The 18484-nt window shown below is 42.2% G+C and overlaps 2 protein-coding genes across 3 annotated transcripts in view; one reads left to right on the plus strand and one right to left on the minus strand.

Moving 5' to 3' along the window:
* The window catches only part of LOC110590109 (zinc finger protein 14 homolog), a 525303-nt gene that overhangs the window by 156185 nt on the left and 350634 nt on the right, over nucleotides 1-18484 (minus strand). The window lies entirely within an intron of this gene.
* ZNF793 (zinc finger protein 793) lies at nucleotides 7803-17845 on the plus strand. Of its 2 annotated transcripts, XM_021700802.1 has the most exons (4): nucleotides 7803-7817; nucleotides 13996-14122; nucleotides 14651-14746; nucleotides 16890-17845. In XM_021700802.1, exons 1-4 carry the CDS (start codon nucleotides 7803-7805, stop codon nucleotides 17840-17842), a joined length of 1191 nt encoding a protein of 396 aa, XP_021556477.1. In that variant the 3' UTR covers nucleotides 17843-17845. The 2 variants fall into 2 exon arrangements, 1 of the variants encoding a protein (XP_021556477.1); XR_006541426.1 differs by lacking the exons at nucleotides 7803-7817; nucleotides 13996-14122; nucleotides 16890-17845 and adding an exon at nucleotides 16240-16255 and having other exon boundaries at nucleotides 14663-14746.

Consider the following 18484-nt stretch of genomic DNA (forward strand, 5'->3'; position numbering starts at 1 on the left):
GGGAAAAAAAGAAAAATAAATTATGTAAGGAAAAGAAACTGGATCTGGAAGTTACCGTGTTCTAAGAATCTTTTTGCCTTGTTCTGTATTTTTTTTAGGCATGACATGTTTGACCTCCTTGAATCTGTTCCTTGTAATATCCTGGTAGAATAATTCAATAAAGATAAAACCACAAAAACATAACTTAAAGCTACTTTTAGAAACTGCTCTTCACTGAAATTAAAGTCAAACTACTGGTAATTAAGATGGGCTGAGACAAGATTACAAATAAAACGGAAATAAGATTTTGACCATTAGCTTAATAAAAGGGTGAAATGCCAAAACAATATTTTGTTGTTTAAAAATCCTGTATTTGATCCTTCTGTAGTCCCCAGACAAAGCACAGTAACTATAACATCTTCTGAAACAAAGGAAGCTGAAAGGTAAGGCAGGTAAATAACTTTCAGAAGCCATACACATCAAGCTTTAGTTTTTAGAGCAGATAGCCTCTGTTTTCAGTTGCACAGAATCAAAAACATGTAGTTGCTTTGGTGCAGAAGTCATGAGCTTGGATGAGTTAGGAGTTAAGGGCATTTTCTTTTTCTCATAGCTGTTTTCCTTCATCATCTATGGTGTGTTCAGTGCCAGGTTTGGGAACAAGTAATTTTTCTTTTTTAAATTTTTAACATCAGCCTTTTGCTGAGATATAAGATACATACAGAGATATACATAAATATGCAGCTCAATGAATTGTCACAAAAGGAACACCCTTGGGTAATGTACTCAGATCAGAAAACAGAACATTGTAGCACCCTGCAAGCCTCCATGATATGCCTTCCCTGTTACTACCCTGCCAGGGGGAACCATTCTCCCAGTTTCTAACATCACTGATTAATTTTGCATGTTTTTGAACTCTTATAGATGGAACATTCATACCGGGGGTGGAGGGGGGGTGGATAGGAAGAGGGAGGCAGTATGTGGCTGTGCGTGAAAGTTTTTTAAGTTTGCATCCAGATTATTTCATTTTATTTGTACAACAAACATTTTTCCAGGTCATTAAATACTCTTTTTTAAAAACTGAGGTATAACATACATACAGTCAAGTATGCTTATCTTAAGGGTACAGCTCAGGGAATTTCTACATTGCGGAAAATCATATAAATACAACCAAGATTAAGATACACATCGGGGCGCCTGGGTGGCTCGGTCGGTTGGGCATCTGCCTTCGGCTCAGGTCATGGTCCCGGGGTCCTGGAATCAAGCCCCACATCAGGCTCCCTGCTCGGCGGGGGGGCCTGCTTCTCCCTCTCCCGCTCCCCGTTTGTGTTCCCTCTCTCAATGTCTCTCTCTCTGTCAAATAAATAAATAAAATCTTAAAAAAAAAAAAAGATATACATCATCTCTAGCACCCTGAAGCCTTCTTTATCAGTCAGTACTCACTTCCACCTCTGGATCTAATATAATGGACTAATTTTGTCCATTTTTGAACTTGAATTAAATGGAATCATAGAAATAATCTGAGGGCAAAACATTCATACCATGGAGAAGTTTTGTCCGAGACTCTAAAACCAAACACCAGAACAAAATTCTGACCTGTAGCCCTGGCTTGGCCATTTGAGATTGCCTGTTTTCTGCTAGTCCTTCTAGAAGCCAAAAACATGCACAGTGAATTGGATCCTGTGGGTTTGGAGTAGACTTGGAATAAGGGTCCTGTTAAGGAAGTTAATGAGTTGAGGATGGCTCTTCTCTGTAGATATTCAGAGGGGAATCTCGGAGCTCCCTGTCAAAATGTCTAGCTTTTTAGAGACTGACTTTTGACTGCAGAGACCTGAATTAGGCAGCTTGAAAGAGTCTTTGTAGGGGCTGCCTGCCCTGGGGCTAAGACACAATGGCTCAGCAAATGTAGGATATTCTGAAAGGAGTCTTTCTCAGGAAACCTAGAACATCTGGTAGATTCACTCTGGGGCAGAGAAGCCTCTGTCGCTCATATCCAACCTGAGTTATCTGGGAAAACAGGTGTTAATTCATAATTCAGCCCTTTTCAGCCTTACCTGAATATGTATTAAATGAGGTAACTTACAGAAAGCCTCTAGAAATGGGCTTTTTAAAATTATTTTTATCATTTATCATTCCTGTTTTCACACATAAGGAAACAACCCCAGGGAGGTAAACTGTTTGGCCTAGATTCCCCTCAGTTGGTTAGAGAAATCGCTTGGTTCAAACTTCTCTCTGAGTGATTCTGAGGCTCACAGTTCTTCCAGAAGATACCCCTGCCCCAAACCCAAAGCAAGCCATCACTCAGCTTTATCTCCTACACAGTCCTCTGCAGCCTTCTTCCTCTTGGGCCTCAGAGAGTATTTGGGGAGGGACTGTTGGATGACTCTTATCATGGGGTCTGTTTATCTTCAGGTTACCTGAGTACCTTGTATACCTGTGGGTGCCGCCACCTCGCTGACAGCAGGGCTTCCCAGGACCTTGGTCAAGTCTACAGAAGGCCCTGCCTGGGGCTGCAGCTGAGGGTGAGTTACTGTGGAGAGACGGAGCTGTGAGGGACAAGCAGGCCAGATTGAAGACCCTCTGGATTTGGAGAGGGGAAACTTGGGACAAGAATCTCTTCTGAAGGAAGCACCTAGGTTCCAAGACCTCTTGCCAGAGCAAAGACTGCTAAGTAACAGGAAATAGCATCATCCCTGAGCAGAAGCTGAGCAAGACTCAACTTGGTGTCACTCCTTCCAGGGACCCTCCATGCTAGGGGGAGGGTTGGGTCCCAAGATTCAGAGAGACAGAGTGAAGGGGGAAGCAGGGAAGGCCAAGTGAGATAGGCATGTTTTCTCAAGGGAAGGAGACATCGGTCCAACACAGTGCATTCTACCATCTTGTAGCATATGATATAGCCAGCCCACTTCCTTACTCTTACCGGCAGTTTCTGGACTCGAAGTTGTAGCCTTGTCATTTTTGCCACCTCACCTGGCCTCTGGGAATATGGGGAGTTCATTCCATCCTGACTAAGGGGCAGAAAAGTCCCTGGATTCTCAGAGTGATGGTGGCAGCAGACCTACTATAGCTATAGATTTTTTTTTTAATTAAACTTTATTGGAAAAATTTGCAGGGATATTACTGTCAGTTTTTATATATCCTTCATCTACACTCACCCAGATAAACGCTTACACTCTCATGCTGTCTCTGTATATGTATATATGTGTTATATTATAAATATATATTATTTTTACCCTTTTCTTTTCAAGTATTTGAGAATAAGTTACAGATATGATGCTCTTTTACCCCAAAATACTTCGGTGTGCATTTCCTAAGAATGAGAGCATTTTCCTATATAACCACAGTGCAATTTTCAAAATCAGGCATTTAACACAGTGATTTAATACCATTATCTAATCCATAGTCCTTATTCAGATGTGAACCAATAATGTCATTTCATAATAACATTTCTTTTTTCATTCCAGAATCCAGGTCAGGATCACAGACTACCTTTAGTTGACATACCCATTTATAAAGTCTCCTTTAATGGGAATCAGTTCCTCAGTCTTTTTGTCTTTCATGAAGTCCACACTTTTTTTTTTTTTTAAAGATTTTATTTATTTATTCATGACAGACAGAGAGAGAGAGAGGCAGAGGGAGAAGCAGGCTCCCCGCAGAGCAGGGAGCCCGATGCGGGACTCGATCCCGGGACCCTGGGATCATGACCTGAGCCGAAGGCAGACGCTTAACCATCTGAGCCACCCAGGCACCCGAAGTCAACACTTTTGAAGAGTATAGGCCAGTTATTTTGTATTACTGCCACTCAACATGATTTTGTCTGATGTTTCTTCGTGATTAGATTCAAGTATGCATTTTGGGCAGAATATCATAGAAGGGATGTTGTGCCCATCATAGTGCATCATATCAGGGGGCACATGACTTGTGTCCCATCACTTGTGATATTAACTAATCACTTGGTTAAGGTGATGTCTGCTAGGTTTCTCCAGGGCAGAGTTACAATTTTTCATTTTATAATTAATAAATATCTGGGGGGGGGTGATATTTAGATACTATATAAATATCCTGTTTTTCATCCAGCTCTTACCAGTGGTTTCTCACCCACTGATGCTGCCATCTCATTTAAAGGTGAAGGAAGTGACTTTCCCAGGTCATAGGGCCAGGGCCAGAACACAGGCCTCTGGACACACACTCACTAGCACATTTGCCACACCACCACTAGGCTGGCATCTTGCAGCCATGGACAGAACAGGCCCAAGCGAGTAGCTAAATCCAGGAGAATGAGGGAGGGGGTGTACTCTTTTAGAGAATCGACTAGTTATCAAAGCTGGATTAACTGCCCCAGTCTGCTGGGCTGCAGGCCTTTCCTTCCAGCTCAGTCCCTGGTGGACGGTTCAGTTCTCTCAGAGAACCCTCCTCCCCCTTTTAAAGCCCTCCTGTGGCTTCCCTCATGATGAAAAAAGGCAGTGAAACAGTGATATATAGATAATGAAAAGTGTGTGTGTGTGTTTCAACCCAAATCGAAGCACTAATAACATTTTATTGTATTTCATACCAAAAGCTTTTCTACACATGTATTCTTTAAATAATGGGATTGTGGGGATTCTTTTTTAACTTGAGGTGTAATGTGCATAGAGAACAGTGTGTAGCTTAATGAATTGTTCCATATGTGCACACTCATGTACCCACCACCCAGATCATAATAGAGAACATTTCCAGCACCCCAAGCCTTCCTCCACCCCTCCCAAGCAGTGCCTAGTCATAGCTATCACATAGGTTAGGGTTGTCTGTTTCTGACCTTCATATAAATGAAATTCAAACAGTAGATCATACTTTTTTTAACTACTTTTTTGACTTACTGGTATAACTTGATTAATGTATTAGTTAAGCAAAGAAGTATCTGTATTTTATTTAACATTCAAGGAAATCACTTTTTTTATTTCTCCTATAGAAGAGACAGGAATCTAAGTAGTTAATCTTAACACCATTAAGACAAATTCATTATTATATCTTGTGAACAGGATGTTCCTGGAAATGTCCCATATCCTGATTGTGTGGGAGTTATGTGGGTGAATGAATACATACGTGAAAACTCATCGAACTATGCAATTAAACTGGATTCATTTATTATATGTAAATTATACCTCGGTAAAAAAAAAAATCTTTTAAAAGGCATAATAAGATTAACATAACAATTAAAAAATTTAAAAAAAATAAATAAAAGGCATAATAAGCTCACTGCTCAGTCCTGATAGCTAAATGCCTGTTTTATACTAACTGTGCTTTCTGACTTGTACAATATTTCAAAGCATTTTCATACAATTAAGAGATAGTGGATATTTATTGTCCACTGAGAAAAGTAAATCATTAACTCATTTTGCACTATAGTGTTACGAATGTTTCCATATGTGTATCCTCATGTACCCACCACCCAGATCATGACAGAGAATATTTCCAGCACTTTTTTTTCTTTTTTTTTCTTAATCTTTCCAGCACTTTAGAATAATTTCCTTTTTTAAAAGATGATTTGTCAATAGAGTAGTGAGAAAAGACTTCTGTAAAACAAAGCTAGAAGAATGTATTTTTTTTTTAAGATTTATTTATTTATTTATTTGATAGAGAGAGACACAGAGGGAGGGAACACAAGCAGGGTGAGTGGGAGAGGGAGAAGCAGGCCTCCTGCAGAACAGGGAGCCTGAAGCAGGGCTCGATCCCAGGACCCCGGGATCATGACCCGAACCAAAGGCAGATGCTTAACGACAGCCACCCAGGCGCCCTGAAGAATGTATTCATTTTGAAAGAATTTTCTCCCCTTGAATCTGGTGTCCTCTGCTAATCACTACACCACCTGGAAGCTTTTAGTAGATATGGCCAGTTTCCCTTATGGTTGAACCAAATGACAATCCCATTAGCTGTGCATGAAAGCTCTTGTCACTCCTGAATGTCGATTTTTAATTCCAGGCTGTCGATTATTGGCACAGTATTTTCAGACCTCTTTATAAGGTTTCTCACTTCTGTGAGTGAAAAACCTAAACATTCTTGGGGCACCTGGGTGGCTCAGTCGTTAAGTATCTGCCTTTGCCTCGGGTCATGATCCCGGGGTCCTGGGATCGAGCTCCGCATCGGGCTCCCTGCTCCGTGGGGAGCCTGCTTCTCCCTGTCCCACTCCCCTTGCTTGTGTTCCCTCTCTCACTATGTCTCTTTCTGTCAAATAAATAAATAAAATCTTAAAAAAAAAAAAAAGAAAAACCTAAACATTCTTTATTAGTTTTTTGTACCAGTTTAGTTCCACATTTCCTAATGTATGGATGTTTTGGAAATTAGGAGCCTCCATGTTTTAGTAGTCCTATTTAGTTACAGTACCTGTTATTTTAAGAGAAAAAAGTTAATATTTTGATTTTTGAATTTCACTACAAATTCATAGTTTTTGTAGACTAAAAGTTTGTGAACATATGCATTCATATGGAATTCCTAGACCATGAAGTATTCATGTTTAGCTCTGGTAGATATGAGCAGTTTGCTCTTACCACTCCTCCTCACATGGTTGGAGCCCTTGAGGCTGGCTCCTCTGCCCCCTTGCCAGCACCTATCCCTGAAGAAGTGTCTTTGCTTTCTGGCACTCAGGATTACAGAGGTGCTTCTTGTGTTCTTTGCTCCAGATGTGGACTCAGCCATTTTCCAAGGAGCTCGAGTTCCTTTTTAGTGAAACCAGTGGAAGAGATCAGGATCTGGGCACTAGCAGTTTTTCCAATTGCAGTGACACAGCCACAAAATATATAAGTTTTAAAACCATGAGTTATCCCATTGATGATTTTACCATTAAACATTCAAGTATGTCATAAAATAGTTCTTAATTATTCTTAATCTATGATTTACCCTTTTTCTTTTATAATTTAAGCCACATAGTTATCTCTTTAATTAAACATCTTAATTAAAAATAACAGTTGTTTGTTCTCATCTGTTGAAAAATATTTTTTTTTTAAGATTTTATTTATTTATTTGAGAGAGAGAACGAGATAGAGCATGAGAGTGGGGAGGGTCAGAGGGAGAAGCAGACTCCCTGCTGAGCAGGGAGCCCGATGCGGGACTCGATCCCAGGACCCCAGGATCACGACCTGAGCCGAAGGCAGTCGCTTAACCAACGGAGCCACCCAGGCGCCCGAAAAATATTTTTTAACAACAACATTTAATAATACACTGGATAAATAACCAGGTGTAGCCTTTCAGTAATCATTCGTACCACAGTGTAAATAACCATCAGTTTTAACTGATGTTATACAGTTATTTTATTTTGCTTTGAGTTCTTTGTAATAAGTTATAGTATATACTTTTTCAGTATATACTTTTTTAATGGTAATATTATTATAGAAAAAGCATCCCAAATATAGGACTTCATAAACACCGGTAGGTGAACAAGTGCAACTTTAAATAAGAGGCAAAACCCAAGCCTTTTTTGCCTTTCGAGAAAATGTATTGTTCTGCAGGGGTGATCCCACTCAGCATGAATTTGGCTCCATCTCCCATGGGGACAGTTATTTAAGTTTTAAAGATTTTGGTTTTTAATAAATTTTTACTTCTTACTTGGTAGCAGCTTTTACTTCCTGGGAGGTCTGTTTTATGCATTCACATTCTGAATTGAATGGCACCATTTTTTTTTTTCTTTTACCACAGTGATTTCAAGCATGGATTTTTGTACAAGATTTATGTAGGGACTTTGCAAGTTCCGAGACGGGCCTGGTCCCTCACAGCTCTGTTCTCTCTTTCTCCATCCTCCTCCCCCCAATCTCTGTCTTCACAGGACTCAAATCTTTTTCCAAGAACAGCAGAAAATGATTGAGTACCAGGTAAGTGTGACATAAAGTAGCCAAGTTTCCCTTCTTGGGAAACTGTTCTAGAAAAAATATGTGCATTTCAAGCATGTATACTTTATCACAGGCTGGGTTCTCAGAAAACAGACTTGGAGGTGGGAGATTTGCACACATGAGGTTTACTAGGGAGACTCTTAGAACACTTATAAGGAGCGAAGGAAGCAGGATTAGGCAGAGGGATTTAAATAGAGGCACCAGGGGCGCCTGGGTGGCTCAGTTGGTTAAGCGACTGCCTTCGGCTCAGGTCATGATCCTGGAGTCCCGGGATCGAGTCCCGCATCGGGCTCCCTGCTCAGCAGGGAGTCTGCTTCTCCCTCTGACTTTCCCCCCTCTCATGTGCTTGCTCTCTCTCATTCTCTCTCTCTCAAATAAATAAATAAAATCTTAAAAAAAATAAAAAAATAAATAGAGGCACCAGCTGACCTTACAAGATGCTTTGGAGCTGGGATGGCCCTTGCTGTTGTCTTGAATGGAGAGAAGGAGGCCTTTATATTCTAAAATCAACCAGTCACTGGTGTAGGCTGCCCCAGGGAGGGGACATAAATTTGCGTGGGTAGCTCCCTTTGACCAAGGGCACTTTGCAAAAGGTCTCTAGCCTGCAGTAGCCAGTCTTCTAACAGCTGGGAGAATACCTCAGTCCTTCAGGGGGATTTGAGTGGAACATCACAGCTTCTGTCTACACATAGATACAGTGGCAAGACCCTTATTATACATTACTCTACCCCCTTTTTTCCCAAATAAAATATCTTAGAGATTTTACATATTAGTACTTGGGACCACACCATTTTTTTTTTTTTTTTAGATTTTATTTATTTATTTGACAGAGACATAGCAAGAGAGGGAACACAAGCAGGGGGAGTGGGAGAGGAAGAAGCAGGCTTCCTGCGGAGCAGGGAGCCCAATGCGGGGCTAGATCCCAGGACCCTGGGATCATGACCTGAGCCAAAGGCAGACGCTTAACGACTGAGCCACCCAGGCGCCCCCACACCATTTTTTTTAAACAAGGTACATAATGCTCCATCCTACGCATGGAATATGACTGATTTAACTAGCCCTCCATTTTATGACATTCAGGTAATTTCCAAATTTGATATTACAAGGAATGATGCAAGGAACCTTCTTTGTTGGAATACAGATATACGAAACAGTCCAACAAGAGTCGTTAACTGTGGTCTTCCTGGTGGCCCAGCAAAAAGGCAAACACAGCCCATGATTTGCACTGGCCATAGGATAGAAGCTTGCTGTTATTTCTAAGAGAAAACTAGCTTTTCAAGGCATTTTCTAAAGACATTTCCCTGAGGGGCCTTCTTATGGCTGAGGTAGAGCAACACTGCTGCTAACCATGTGGTCCCAGGACATGGGCTTCTCCAAGGAGCTTGTTAGACATACAGAATGGCAGCTCTTCCCTTGGAGTTGAGTATTAGCCCCACAGACTCCTGGATTTCGAGGTGACCAGAAGCATCATGACTTAGTTTCCCAATGAAGTGTTAATGTTTTCTATCAGTGTCAGAGTTGCAGGAAGTTTTAACTTCTCTGTGCTTTGCAGCCACATGTGTAATGGAATAAAATACTAAAGTTCAGTTAGAGGAAAGTGAAAATACAAATATTATTTATTTTCAAAAGGAGCGGGCAGGAAGATTCCTCCCCATTTATGGAAGTCCTGATTTTGGTCCAGGGTATCTGTGTCCTTGATCTAGACTGAGGAACAGATGAGCTGTCCATTATTTAAATTACTGTCATTCCCTTAACTGTCTTTACTAGTTTGGCAGCAAACAGTGAACATCTTAGGCCCCACGAAGTCTTGGTGTGAAGAGTTCCCAGCTCCCCCTTCCTTCCTCACCATCTTATGATGGTGAAGTTCCCTGCGTCCTGACAGGACTCCCCCTCAGCCCCTGAGTTCCTACATTTCCACCTCTTTGGAGGCCTCCCTCCAGGAGGGACATCTCTTTCTGGAGACCCATCCTCTCCCCTTTCCCAGATCTTTTCCCTTGTCCCTACAACCATTGTCAGTGCCTCCAACCCTAGAAACCATCACCACTTCCAAACCACAAAGGCCTTTCCTTTCTCCCCTGGCCTCCTTCCATCTCTTGTAGTGACTTCCTGCTCTTGATGTTTCCATATCCTGTTTCTTGAGTCCAGCGTCCTCTCTCCCCACTTGACTAAAGCTTTTCTGGCCAAGGGCCCAGGTGACTTTTTTGAGGCTGAAATCAGAAGATGCTTTCTGATTGTTTTGCTAAAGTAGACTGTACCATTTGCCCCCTTCTGTGCAGAAGGCAACAGCATATACTGGGTGAGAGCACAGACTTGGAGCCAGACTGTTGAGTTTGAATCCCAGACCTTACCGTCTGTATGACCTTGCACAAGTCTCTGAACCTCTTTGTGCCACAGTTTCCCATCTCAGGAGATGGTACCATCCCACTGGACAAGCCAGGACCATATCCTTGACTTCTCCCTGCCTTCCCATTCTCACACTCAGTCACTAAGTGATGGTAATTTTACAACCTTGATGTTTCTTCCATCTCTTTCCTCTTCATCCCTATATGTTTGGTGAAAATGACATGCCTTTATGGGTGTCAAATTACATCTTTTCTATTTTGTTCTGTTCTATCCCATCCCATCCCATCCCATCCCATTCCCTCCCACTCCAATTAGCTCTATTTGGGAAATACCGACCCAGAGCTGTCAACTGAGCCAGGCTCCATGCTCTGTGGTAAAAGACTGACTGCTGTTCTCCCACTACCATGATATGTTATTCTGACATCAGAGAGGATATCTGGTTGGTACCTCCTATGTACATGGCCTTTGTATGGGTCTAGGGTCTCATGTGCTAGGTCCTGCCTTCAGGTCTATCTGCTTGGGCTACTGCTCAGGTGCCACTGTAGGACCCCACATTTTTTTTTTTTAAGATTTTATTTATTTATTTGAGAGAGAGAGAGAGAATGAGAGAGAGAGCATGAGGGGGGGAGGGTCAGAGGGAGAAGCAGACTCCCCACCGAGCAGGGAGCCTGATGTGGGACTCGATCCCGGGACTCCAGAATCATGACCTGAGCTGAAGGCAGTCGCTTAACCAACTGAGCCACCCAGGCGCCCGGACCCCACATTTTTTAAAGAGATGTACAGCTTCCTCCTAAGGTTGAGCTGATGCCTGTGACCCAAAGCCCCCACCAGAAATCACATTGTTAGACTATCTCATGTGGCCCAAGGCCTCCAGGTAAACAAAGACGGTCTTATCAAACAGAACATTGCAGGGGCTTAGAGATTAACTCCCAGGAGCTGAGTGCAAAGATCAGACCTCTCTTTGGGGAAAGTTCAGTTCTTTACAGTCACTTGAAGATATATCATAGGTACTGTTTCCTCTACTCACAGGAATAGGGGAGTTTTTTCCCTACACCAAACAATTCTCCCAATTCTCCATGGACACCAACTGGGTGTCCTACAACTTAGTTCAACTTGGAGTTAGCATAGACCCTACAAGTTAGGGACTCAGTCTCACAAGACTGCCCCCCTCCTTAGATGCTAATTACAAATCTCAGGTTGTCACCTGAACTTCTGACCAACTAGCTATAAGTCAGGGGTTCCTATGACTCCCTCTTCAGTTTTGATAATTTGCTATAGTGATTCACAAATCTGGGAGACACTTTACTTACTATTACAGGTTTATTATAAAGGATACAAATGAAAAGCCAGATAACAAGGTACAGAATGGTCCTGAGCACATGAGCTTCTGTCTGGAGTTTGGGGTGTGCATCTTCCCAGATGTGTTCACCAACCTGAAAGCTCTTCAGGGTTTTCATGAGATTTCCATCATGTAGGCATCGTTGATTAAATCATTATTGGTAATTAGCTCAATCTCTGGTACCACCCATCCACCCCCACCCTGACCCAGAGGTTGGGCAGGGTAGAAAAGGGGGCTGAAAGTTCCAGCCCTCTAATCATATGGTTAGTTCCTCTGGCAACTAGCCCCCTTCCTCCATGTCATTGGCATAAACTTGTGTATTGTTGACTGAGGCTTGTTAGGAATAACAAAAGACACTCCTATTACCCCTGTTACTCAGGAAGTTATAAGGGTTTAAGAAGCTCTGTTCCAGGAACGAGGAAGGAAAACCAAATATATATTTCTTAATATATCACAATATCACAGGTGCCCTCTTAGGTTAGTACCTGTAAGTCCTTTTGGGTCTCCAGCTGAAATCTATTAGGGTCCCTTGGGGCTCTGGCCTGGACACTTTGCTCATCCTGTCTCCTTGCAGAGAGATCCCACACTGACAACTTTAGCTACCACTTCTCTGCTGCTGCTTCCAGAGCTTTAGCTCCCTTCCTGATCTTGCTTCTGATACAAGATTCTATGTTCATCCTGCTGCATGCTAAGTGTCTCCACCCATGTGTCCCCAGACATGTCTAACAACACATCCTCTTTATTTCTGCTGTTTTTCTCATGTCTGATTCACCATCACCCAGTTGGCTTTGAGATACTTGGGTGTTACCCTTACCCCTCCTTCACCCCCCCACAACCAGTTAAGCTGCAGGTTCTGCTCTTCTTTACAATGGTCCTTCTCTGTCTCATTTTTACTGTCCCACTTGCAAACACCATCTTCTACCTGCATTATTGCAGTTTTTGCTTTCACTTCCCTCCAGGTCACCCACCGCATTTCTCTTTGTATCCATTCACTTGCTAATTATCTGTGAGTTTTGTATCTCTTACAGGCAGCACTTCTTTTTTATTTTATTTTTTTAAAGATTTTATTTATTTCACAGAGAGAGAGCAGGAGAGCACAGGCAGGGGGAGTGGCAGAGGGAGAGGGAGAAGCAGGCTCCCCGCTGAGCAGGGAGCCCGTTGTGGGGCTTGATCATAGGACCCTGGGATCATGACCTGAGCTGAAGGCAGACGCTTAACCAACTGAGCCACCCAGGCACCCCAGCATTGCTTTTTTAATCCAGCCTAACAATCTCTGCCTTTTGGAGTGTTCAGTCATATATTAATTTATAATTTACTATCTTTGAATATAAGTATAATTATTGTTATGTTGGGTTTGTATCTTTTTAGTATTTGGTTTTTTATTTGTCCCATGTGCTTTTGTTCCTCTATTTCTTCTCTTTACGTGTGTGTTTGTGTGAATTAAATGAATATTTTTTGGAATTCATTTACTTCATTTACTTCAATACACCTCTTTGCACTATGATTTTAGTGGTTCCTCTAGGGATACAAGGTATATTCTTTTTTTTTTTTTTTTTAAGATTTATTTATTTATTTATTTGAAAGAGAGAGAATGAGAGAGAGCACATGAGAGGGGGGAGGGTCAGAGGGAGAAGCAGACCCCCCGCCGAGCAGGGAGCCTGATGCGGGACTCGATCCCGGGACTCCAGGATCATGACCTGAGCCGAAGGCAGTCGCTTAACCGACTGAGCCACCCAGGCACCCCACAAGGTATATTCTTAACTTTTCAGTCTGCTTAGAGTTACCGCTGTACCACTTGACATGGGATCAAGAAACTTACCACATGCCTAATAGAATGTACTTTCTACACACACCTCTCCCTTGATAGATTTTCCATTGTCTTAAAGTCCATCATCTCATCACTCATACGCCCCTCTATACTCCTCCTGTTACTGAGAGCCTCGCAGCCCTTAAAATCACTGTTCTATCCCCATGCCTGTGTTCATGCTGCTCTGTCTGCAAGGATTGCAGTTTCTCCATCTTTCTGCAGAGAAGACTCAGTTCCACATGTCCCCTAGCTCTGAAGCCTTGCTAGACCTTGAAACATTTAATGGACCATTCACACTTTTCTGTAACCTAGATGTCCTGCCACCATAGCTCATATACTTTCACCTGGATGGCTTTACATATTGCCTTCTGCCAGGCTGTGAGCTCCTTGAGGTCAGGAACCATCCATGACTATGTCTCCAGCAGCCAGCACTGGGTTACACACAGCAGGTCTTCTTCAGTCAATATATGTTGACTCAAAGTGTATATGACAGTGGGTTCCAATGTGATTGTTATTTTCCCTACCATACATAGCCCAAAGCCAGGAATGTAAGCGCATCCTAGATAGATAAATCATCATGATAAGCTCTGACCTAGAAACATAAAAACTCCATACCATCCACCCCTGGCTGCATTTTCCCACATGACTCAATGCCATTTCATCCTCAGCAGAGACCTGTGTCCTTCAAAGACGTGGTAGTGGGCTTCACTCAAGAGGAGTGGCACAGGCTGAATCCTGCTCAGAGGGCACTGTACCGGGATGTGATGCTGGAGACCTACAGCAACCTTGTCTCAGTGGGTAAGAACAGCTCCACCACACAATTTAGATTATGCGTGAATGACCGCCTTTCCTTTTTCAGTTGCTAAAAGTAACTGAGGTACCTAGAGCCTCAGAAGTACCAAATACTTCCTATGTGCCAGACACTATTTCAGTCACTTTTAAAGTATTAACTTATTTAATTCTCCTAAGAGCCTTCTGAGGTAGGTACTATTAGTACCACTATTTTACACATTTGGAAACAGAGGCAGATGGGCGAAGTAACTTGCCCAGTGTCACTCACCTAGTACATACAGGGCCAAGAGTAGGATTTGAACCCCAGCAGTCTGGCTGCACATTCTGCGTTCCTGACCCTTACACTGTGCTGCCTCAGTGAATTTGGCTTGAGGTTCAGTGGTCCTGGGTTACTAATTCCTTTTGGGTTCTGGACAAGGTGTGTGTACAGTCTTCTCCCAAGTACAATATCTGTTGTGCAGCCTTTAATGCTGCCTGAGTGGCCCTGAAGACCAAGGAGCTCAGCCCAAGGCCTGGATCATTTCCCTGGAACAGGTTATGAAGGCACTAAACCATATGTGATCCTCAAGCTGGAGCAGGAAGAAGCACCATGGATTTGTGAGGCAGCATGCTCAGGCTGCCACTGTCAGGGTAAGTATACATCCAGCAAAAGAGGTACTATGGGAGGCTGGCACCTTTGGGATTTTGTTCAGAGTCCAGCTCTCAAAAGCCTTAGAGCTTTGCAAGCAGCTGGAGACATTTCCCTGAGAGCTTTAGCCTTCTTGATGACCCTTCATCCTCCATGCACCCCACCTCCTTTATCCAGGTGTTCCTTCTCCTCCTCATCTCATCTCTCCCTGTGTTCTTGCTCCATTGCCCTTTCTCTAGAATCCTTGGTCTCTTAAGGTTTTCAGTACACCTTCTCTTTCACATTCAGGCATTCTTACAAATAAGCTTCTGTCATTCTCCCGCTCTGGCTGGTCCCTTCCTATTTCCTGTTCTCACAGTTTCCAGGTAAAATGCCCCAGACCTGCCCGCCATACCCACACTCTCACTTCCCATCCTTTCCTTATCCCTTAGTCCTTTAGTTTCCTTAAGTCCAAGAGGAGGAAGTATTAAGTTTCAGGTAACCAAGGACAGCGGGGCAGTAAAGCACATGACTGAGCTTGGCCCATCTTAACTATTTTCTTTTCTTTTTTTTTTTAAAGATTTTATTTATTTATTTGACAGAGAGAGACACAGCGAGAGAGGGAACACAAGCAGGGGGAGTGGGAGAGGGAGAAGCAGGCTCCCTGCAGAGCAGGGAGCCCGATGCGGGACTCGATCCCAGGACCCTGGGATCATGACCTGAGCTGAAGGCAGTCGCTTAACCAACTGAGCCACCCAGGCGCCCCCATCTTAACTATTTTCATTTAACATTCAGAATAACTGCCCCTTTCCCATCAGCTCTGTAAAATATCCCAACAATACCCATGGCACCCCAAGTGTTGGTAACGTACTCTTAAGGATGCCTTTGAACTTCTGCTTCTCCACAAGAGTCATGGGCTTAGCAAGAATAGTCAGTGCTGTCTGTTCCCAATCTGTTTATGCCACTTACGCTTGGTGTTGTAATCACATAATTGAATTAAATATTATATGAACCCCAAAAACATTCAAGTCATTTTTATGCTTCTCCCCAAAATGATGTCTCTGAAATTACTACCATCCACTGTTCATCCACCTTGGTTGTAGTAGTAGCAGCAACAGCACTAGAATTATTGGCCAATGTGTGTGCTCACTCTATGCCAGATTTGTTCTCAGCCCTTTACATATATCATTTCATTCAACCCTTACAACACCTGTGAGATATCCAGCCTTTATTACCCCATTTACAAATGAAACAGTCACAGAAAAGTTAGGAAACTTATCTAAGAACATATAGTAAAGTAAGGGACTGAACAGAGATTTGAGCCTATGTGGTCAGGTTTCAGAACCAGTACTCCTAACCATCACATTCTGGTGCCCTCTAGGATGTATTTTGCGTCATTAAACTACGCTCATCAACCTTCCTGAAACCATAGTAACCTGGCTATCAGCTGCCTTTCTTTTCCCTCTTTTAAGAGCCACACATTTTTTTTTAAAGATTTTATTTATTTATTTGACAGAGAGAAAGCGAGAGAAGGAACACAGCAGGGGGAGTGGGAGAGGGAGAAGCAGGCTTCCCGCTGCGCAGGGAGCCCAATGCGGGGCTCGATCCCAGGACCCTGGGATCATGACCTGAGCCGAAGGCAGATGCTTAACGACTGAGCCACCCAGGCGCCCCAAGAGCCACACATTGAATAGCAAGGTTCTATATGACACCTCAGTAACAGGATTGACAAACTACAGCCTATAGTTTGGCCACCTGATTTTGTAAATAAAGTTTTTTTGGAACCCAGCCATGCCTTTACATTTATATACTGTCTTATGTTTGTCAAATACAATGGGAGAGTTGAGTAATTTTGACTGAGACCATATGGCCCACAAAGCCTAAAATTTACTCTCTGGCCCTTTAAGAACATGTTTGTCAACCACTGCTCTACAATATCCCATCTTCTTCAAAATTATTACTTTGTACCCTCTGACATATTCCATTTCATTAGTGCCAGTGTTGTGAATCTTCTGTACTCATACAATGCCCTTCCCTGCATTTAGTTATGGTTCATGCTTTCTGTTCATGTATTGTGCATTGTTTAAATTCTTAGGGTATTTCTCAAGTAATTTTATTCTAGATCATATTAATAGAATAAAGAAAGGTTTGCTGTGTTTTCTCCAGAAAACATTTGTCAAGTTAATGTCCAGAGGAAAAGACAAGACATGATTTTGAAACAAGGTGCATTCATCAGCAAGAAAACATTGCCCAAGGAAAGAAGCCATGAAAGCAATAAGTTTGGGAAAATATCACCTCTGAGCACTAATCTTTTTCCTTCAATTCAAAACCCTACAAACTGGGACCCCTGTGGAAAGAGTGCAAACCATAATTTAGATTTTATTGGTTTTAAGAGAAGCTATTCAAAAAAACAAGATGAGTGCTGTGGGTGTGGGAAATTGTTACAACGTACGAACCATGATAGAAGACCTAATGGCGAAAAACTCTGGGAATGCAGTCATTGTGAGAAAGCTTTCAGCCACAACCCAGTACTTATGTATAAACCAGCAGTAACCAATTCTCTTGTGTACAAACGTAAGAGGGTTCCACCTACAGAGAAACCCCATGTCTGTAGCGAGTGTGGGAAAGCCTTCTGCTACAAGTCTGAATTCATTAGGCATCAGAGAAGTCACACTGGGGAGAAGCCATATGGATGCACTGACTGTGGGAAAGCCTTTTCACATAAGTCAACCCTCATTAAACATCAGCGAATTCACACTGGGGTAAGACCCTTTGAATGTTTTTTCTGTGGGAAAGCCTTCACTCAGAAGTCACACCGCAGAGAACATCAAAGAACACATACTGGAGAGAGACCCTTTGTGTGCAGTGAATGTGGGAAGTCATTTGGTGAGAAGTCATACCTCAATGTACATCGAAAAATACACACAGGAGAAAGACCATATCGTTGCAGAGAATGTGGGAAAGCCTTCAGCCAAAAGTCATGCCTCAATAAACACTGGAGAACTCATACAGGAGAAAAACCCTATGGATGCAGTGAATGTGGCAAAGCTTTTTATCAGAAGCCAAACCTCAGTAGACATCAGAAAATTCATGCCAGAAAGAATGCCTATAGGAATTAAAACCTGATAATTGTGAGAAAGCCTTAATCAAGGTATCCTATTTCATTATATGTGGAGGCATTCATTTTTAGGAGAAATCTCATTGATTTAATGAATTTGGACAAAATGTTTTACCATAAGGGAAGTTGTTCTAATTGTGATAGAAATTTTTATACAAAGGTTATAGAAAATACTTTATAAAACAAACATGGTTACTCTGGCTTACGAAAGTTTAAAAATATGTTAATGGAATGACAACAGCATACAAAATATATGTGAAGAGAATTGGTATATTCTGGTATATTCCACCGTGAGCCACATAATAAGCATTATATTTTGGAAATGTAAATGTGAATTTAATGTAAATTGTGAATATCAAGCATATGTGTCACGTAGTATGTAGAATGCCATTCGCCAACTTTTCCACTCTAAATATCACCATTGTCTTTTACTGTCTTAACAATATAAAAAATAATGATAATAACATTTGTTAATGTTAAAAAGGCAAAGCTAAGGAATAGTTTCACAACCTAATATTGGATGAACAAAATACCATAAACTTGATTACTCAGCACAGCCATTATTTGACAAAAAGTAGTGTGGCCGTGGTATATTGTGCACCTCTTCTGTTTTCTTAGTCTTGCTTAACATGCCTTGCAGCAA

Source organism: Neomonachus schauinslandi, chromosome 16 (genome assembly GCF_002201575.2).
Source record: "Neomonachus schauinslandi chromosome 16, ASM220157v2, whole genome shotgun sequence".
Classification (NCBI taxonomy): Eukaryota; Metazoa; Chordata; class Mammalia; order Carnivora; family Phocidae; genus Neomonachus; species Neomonachus schauinslandi.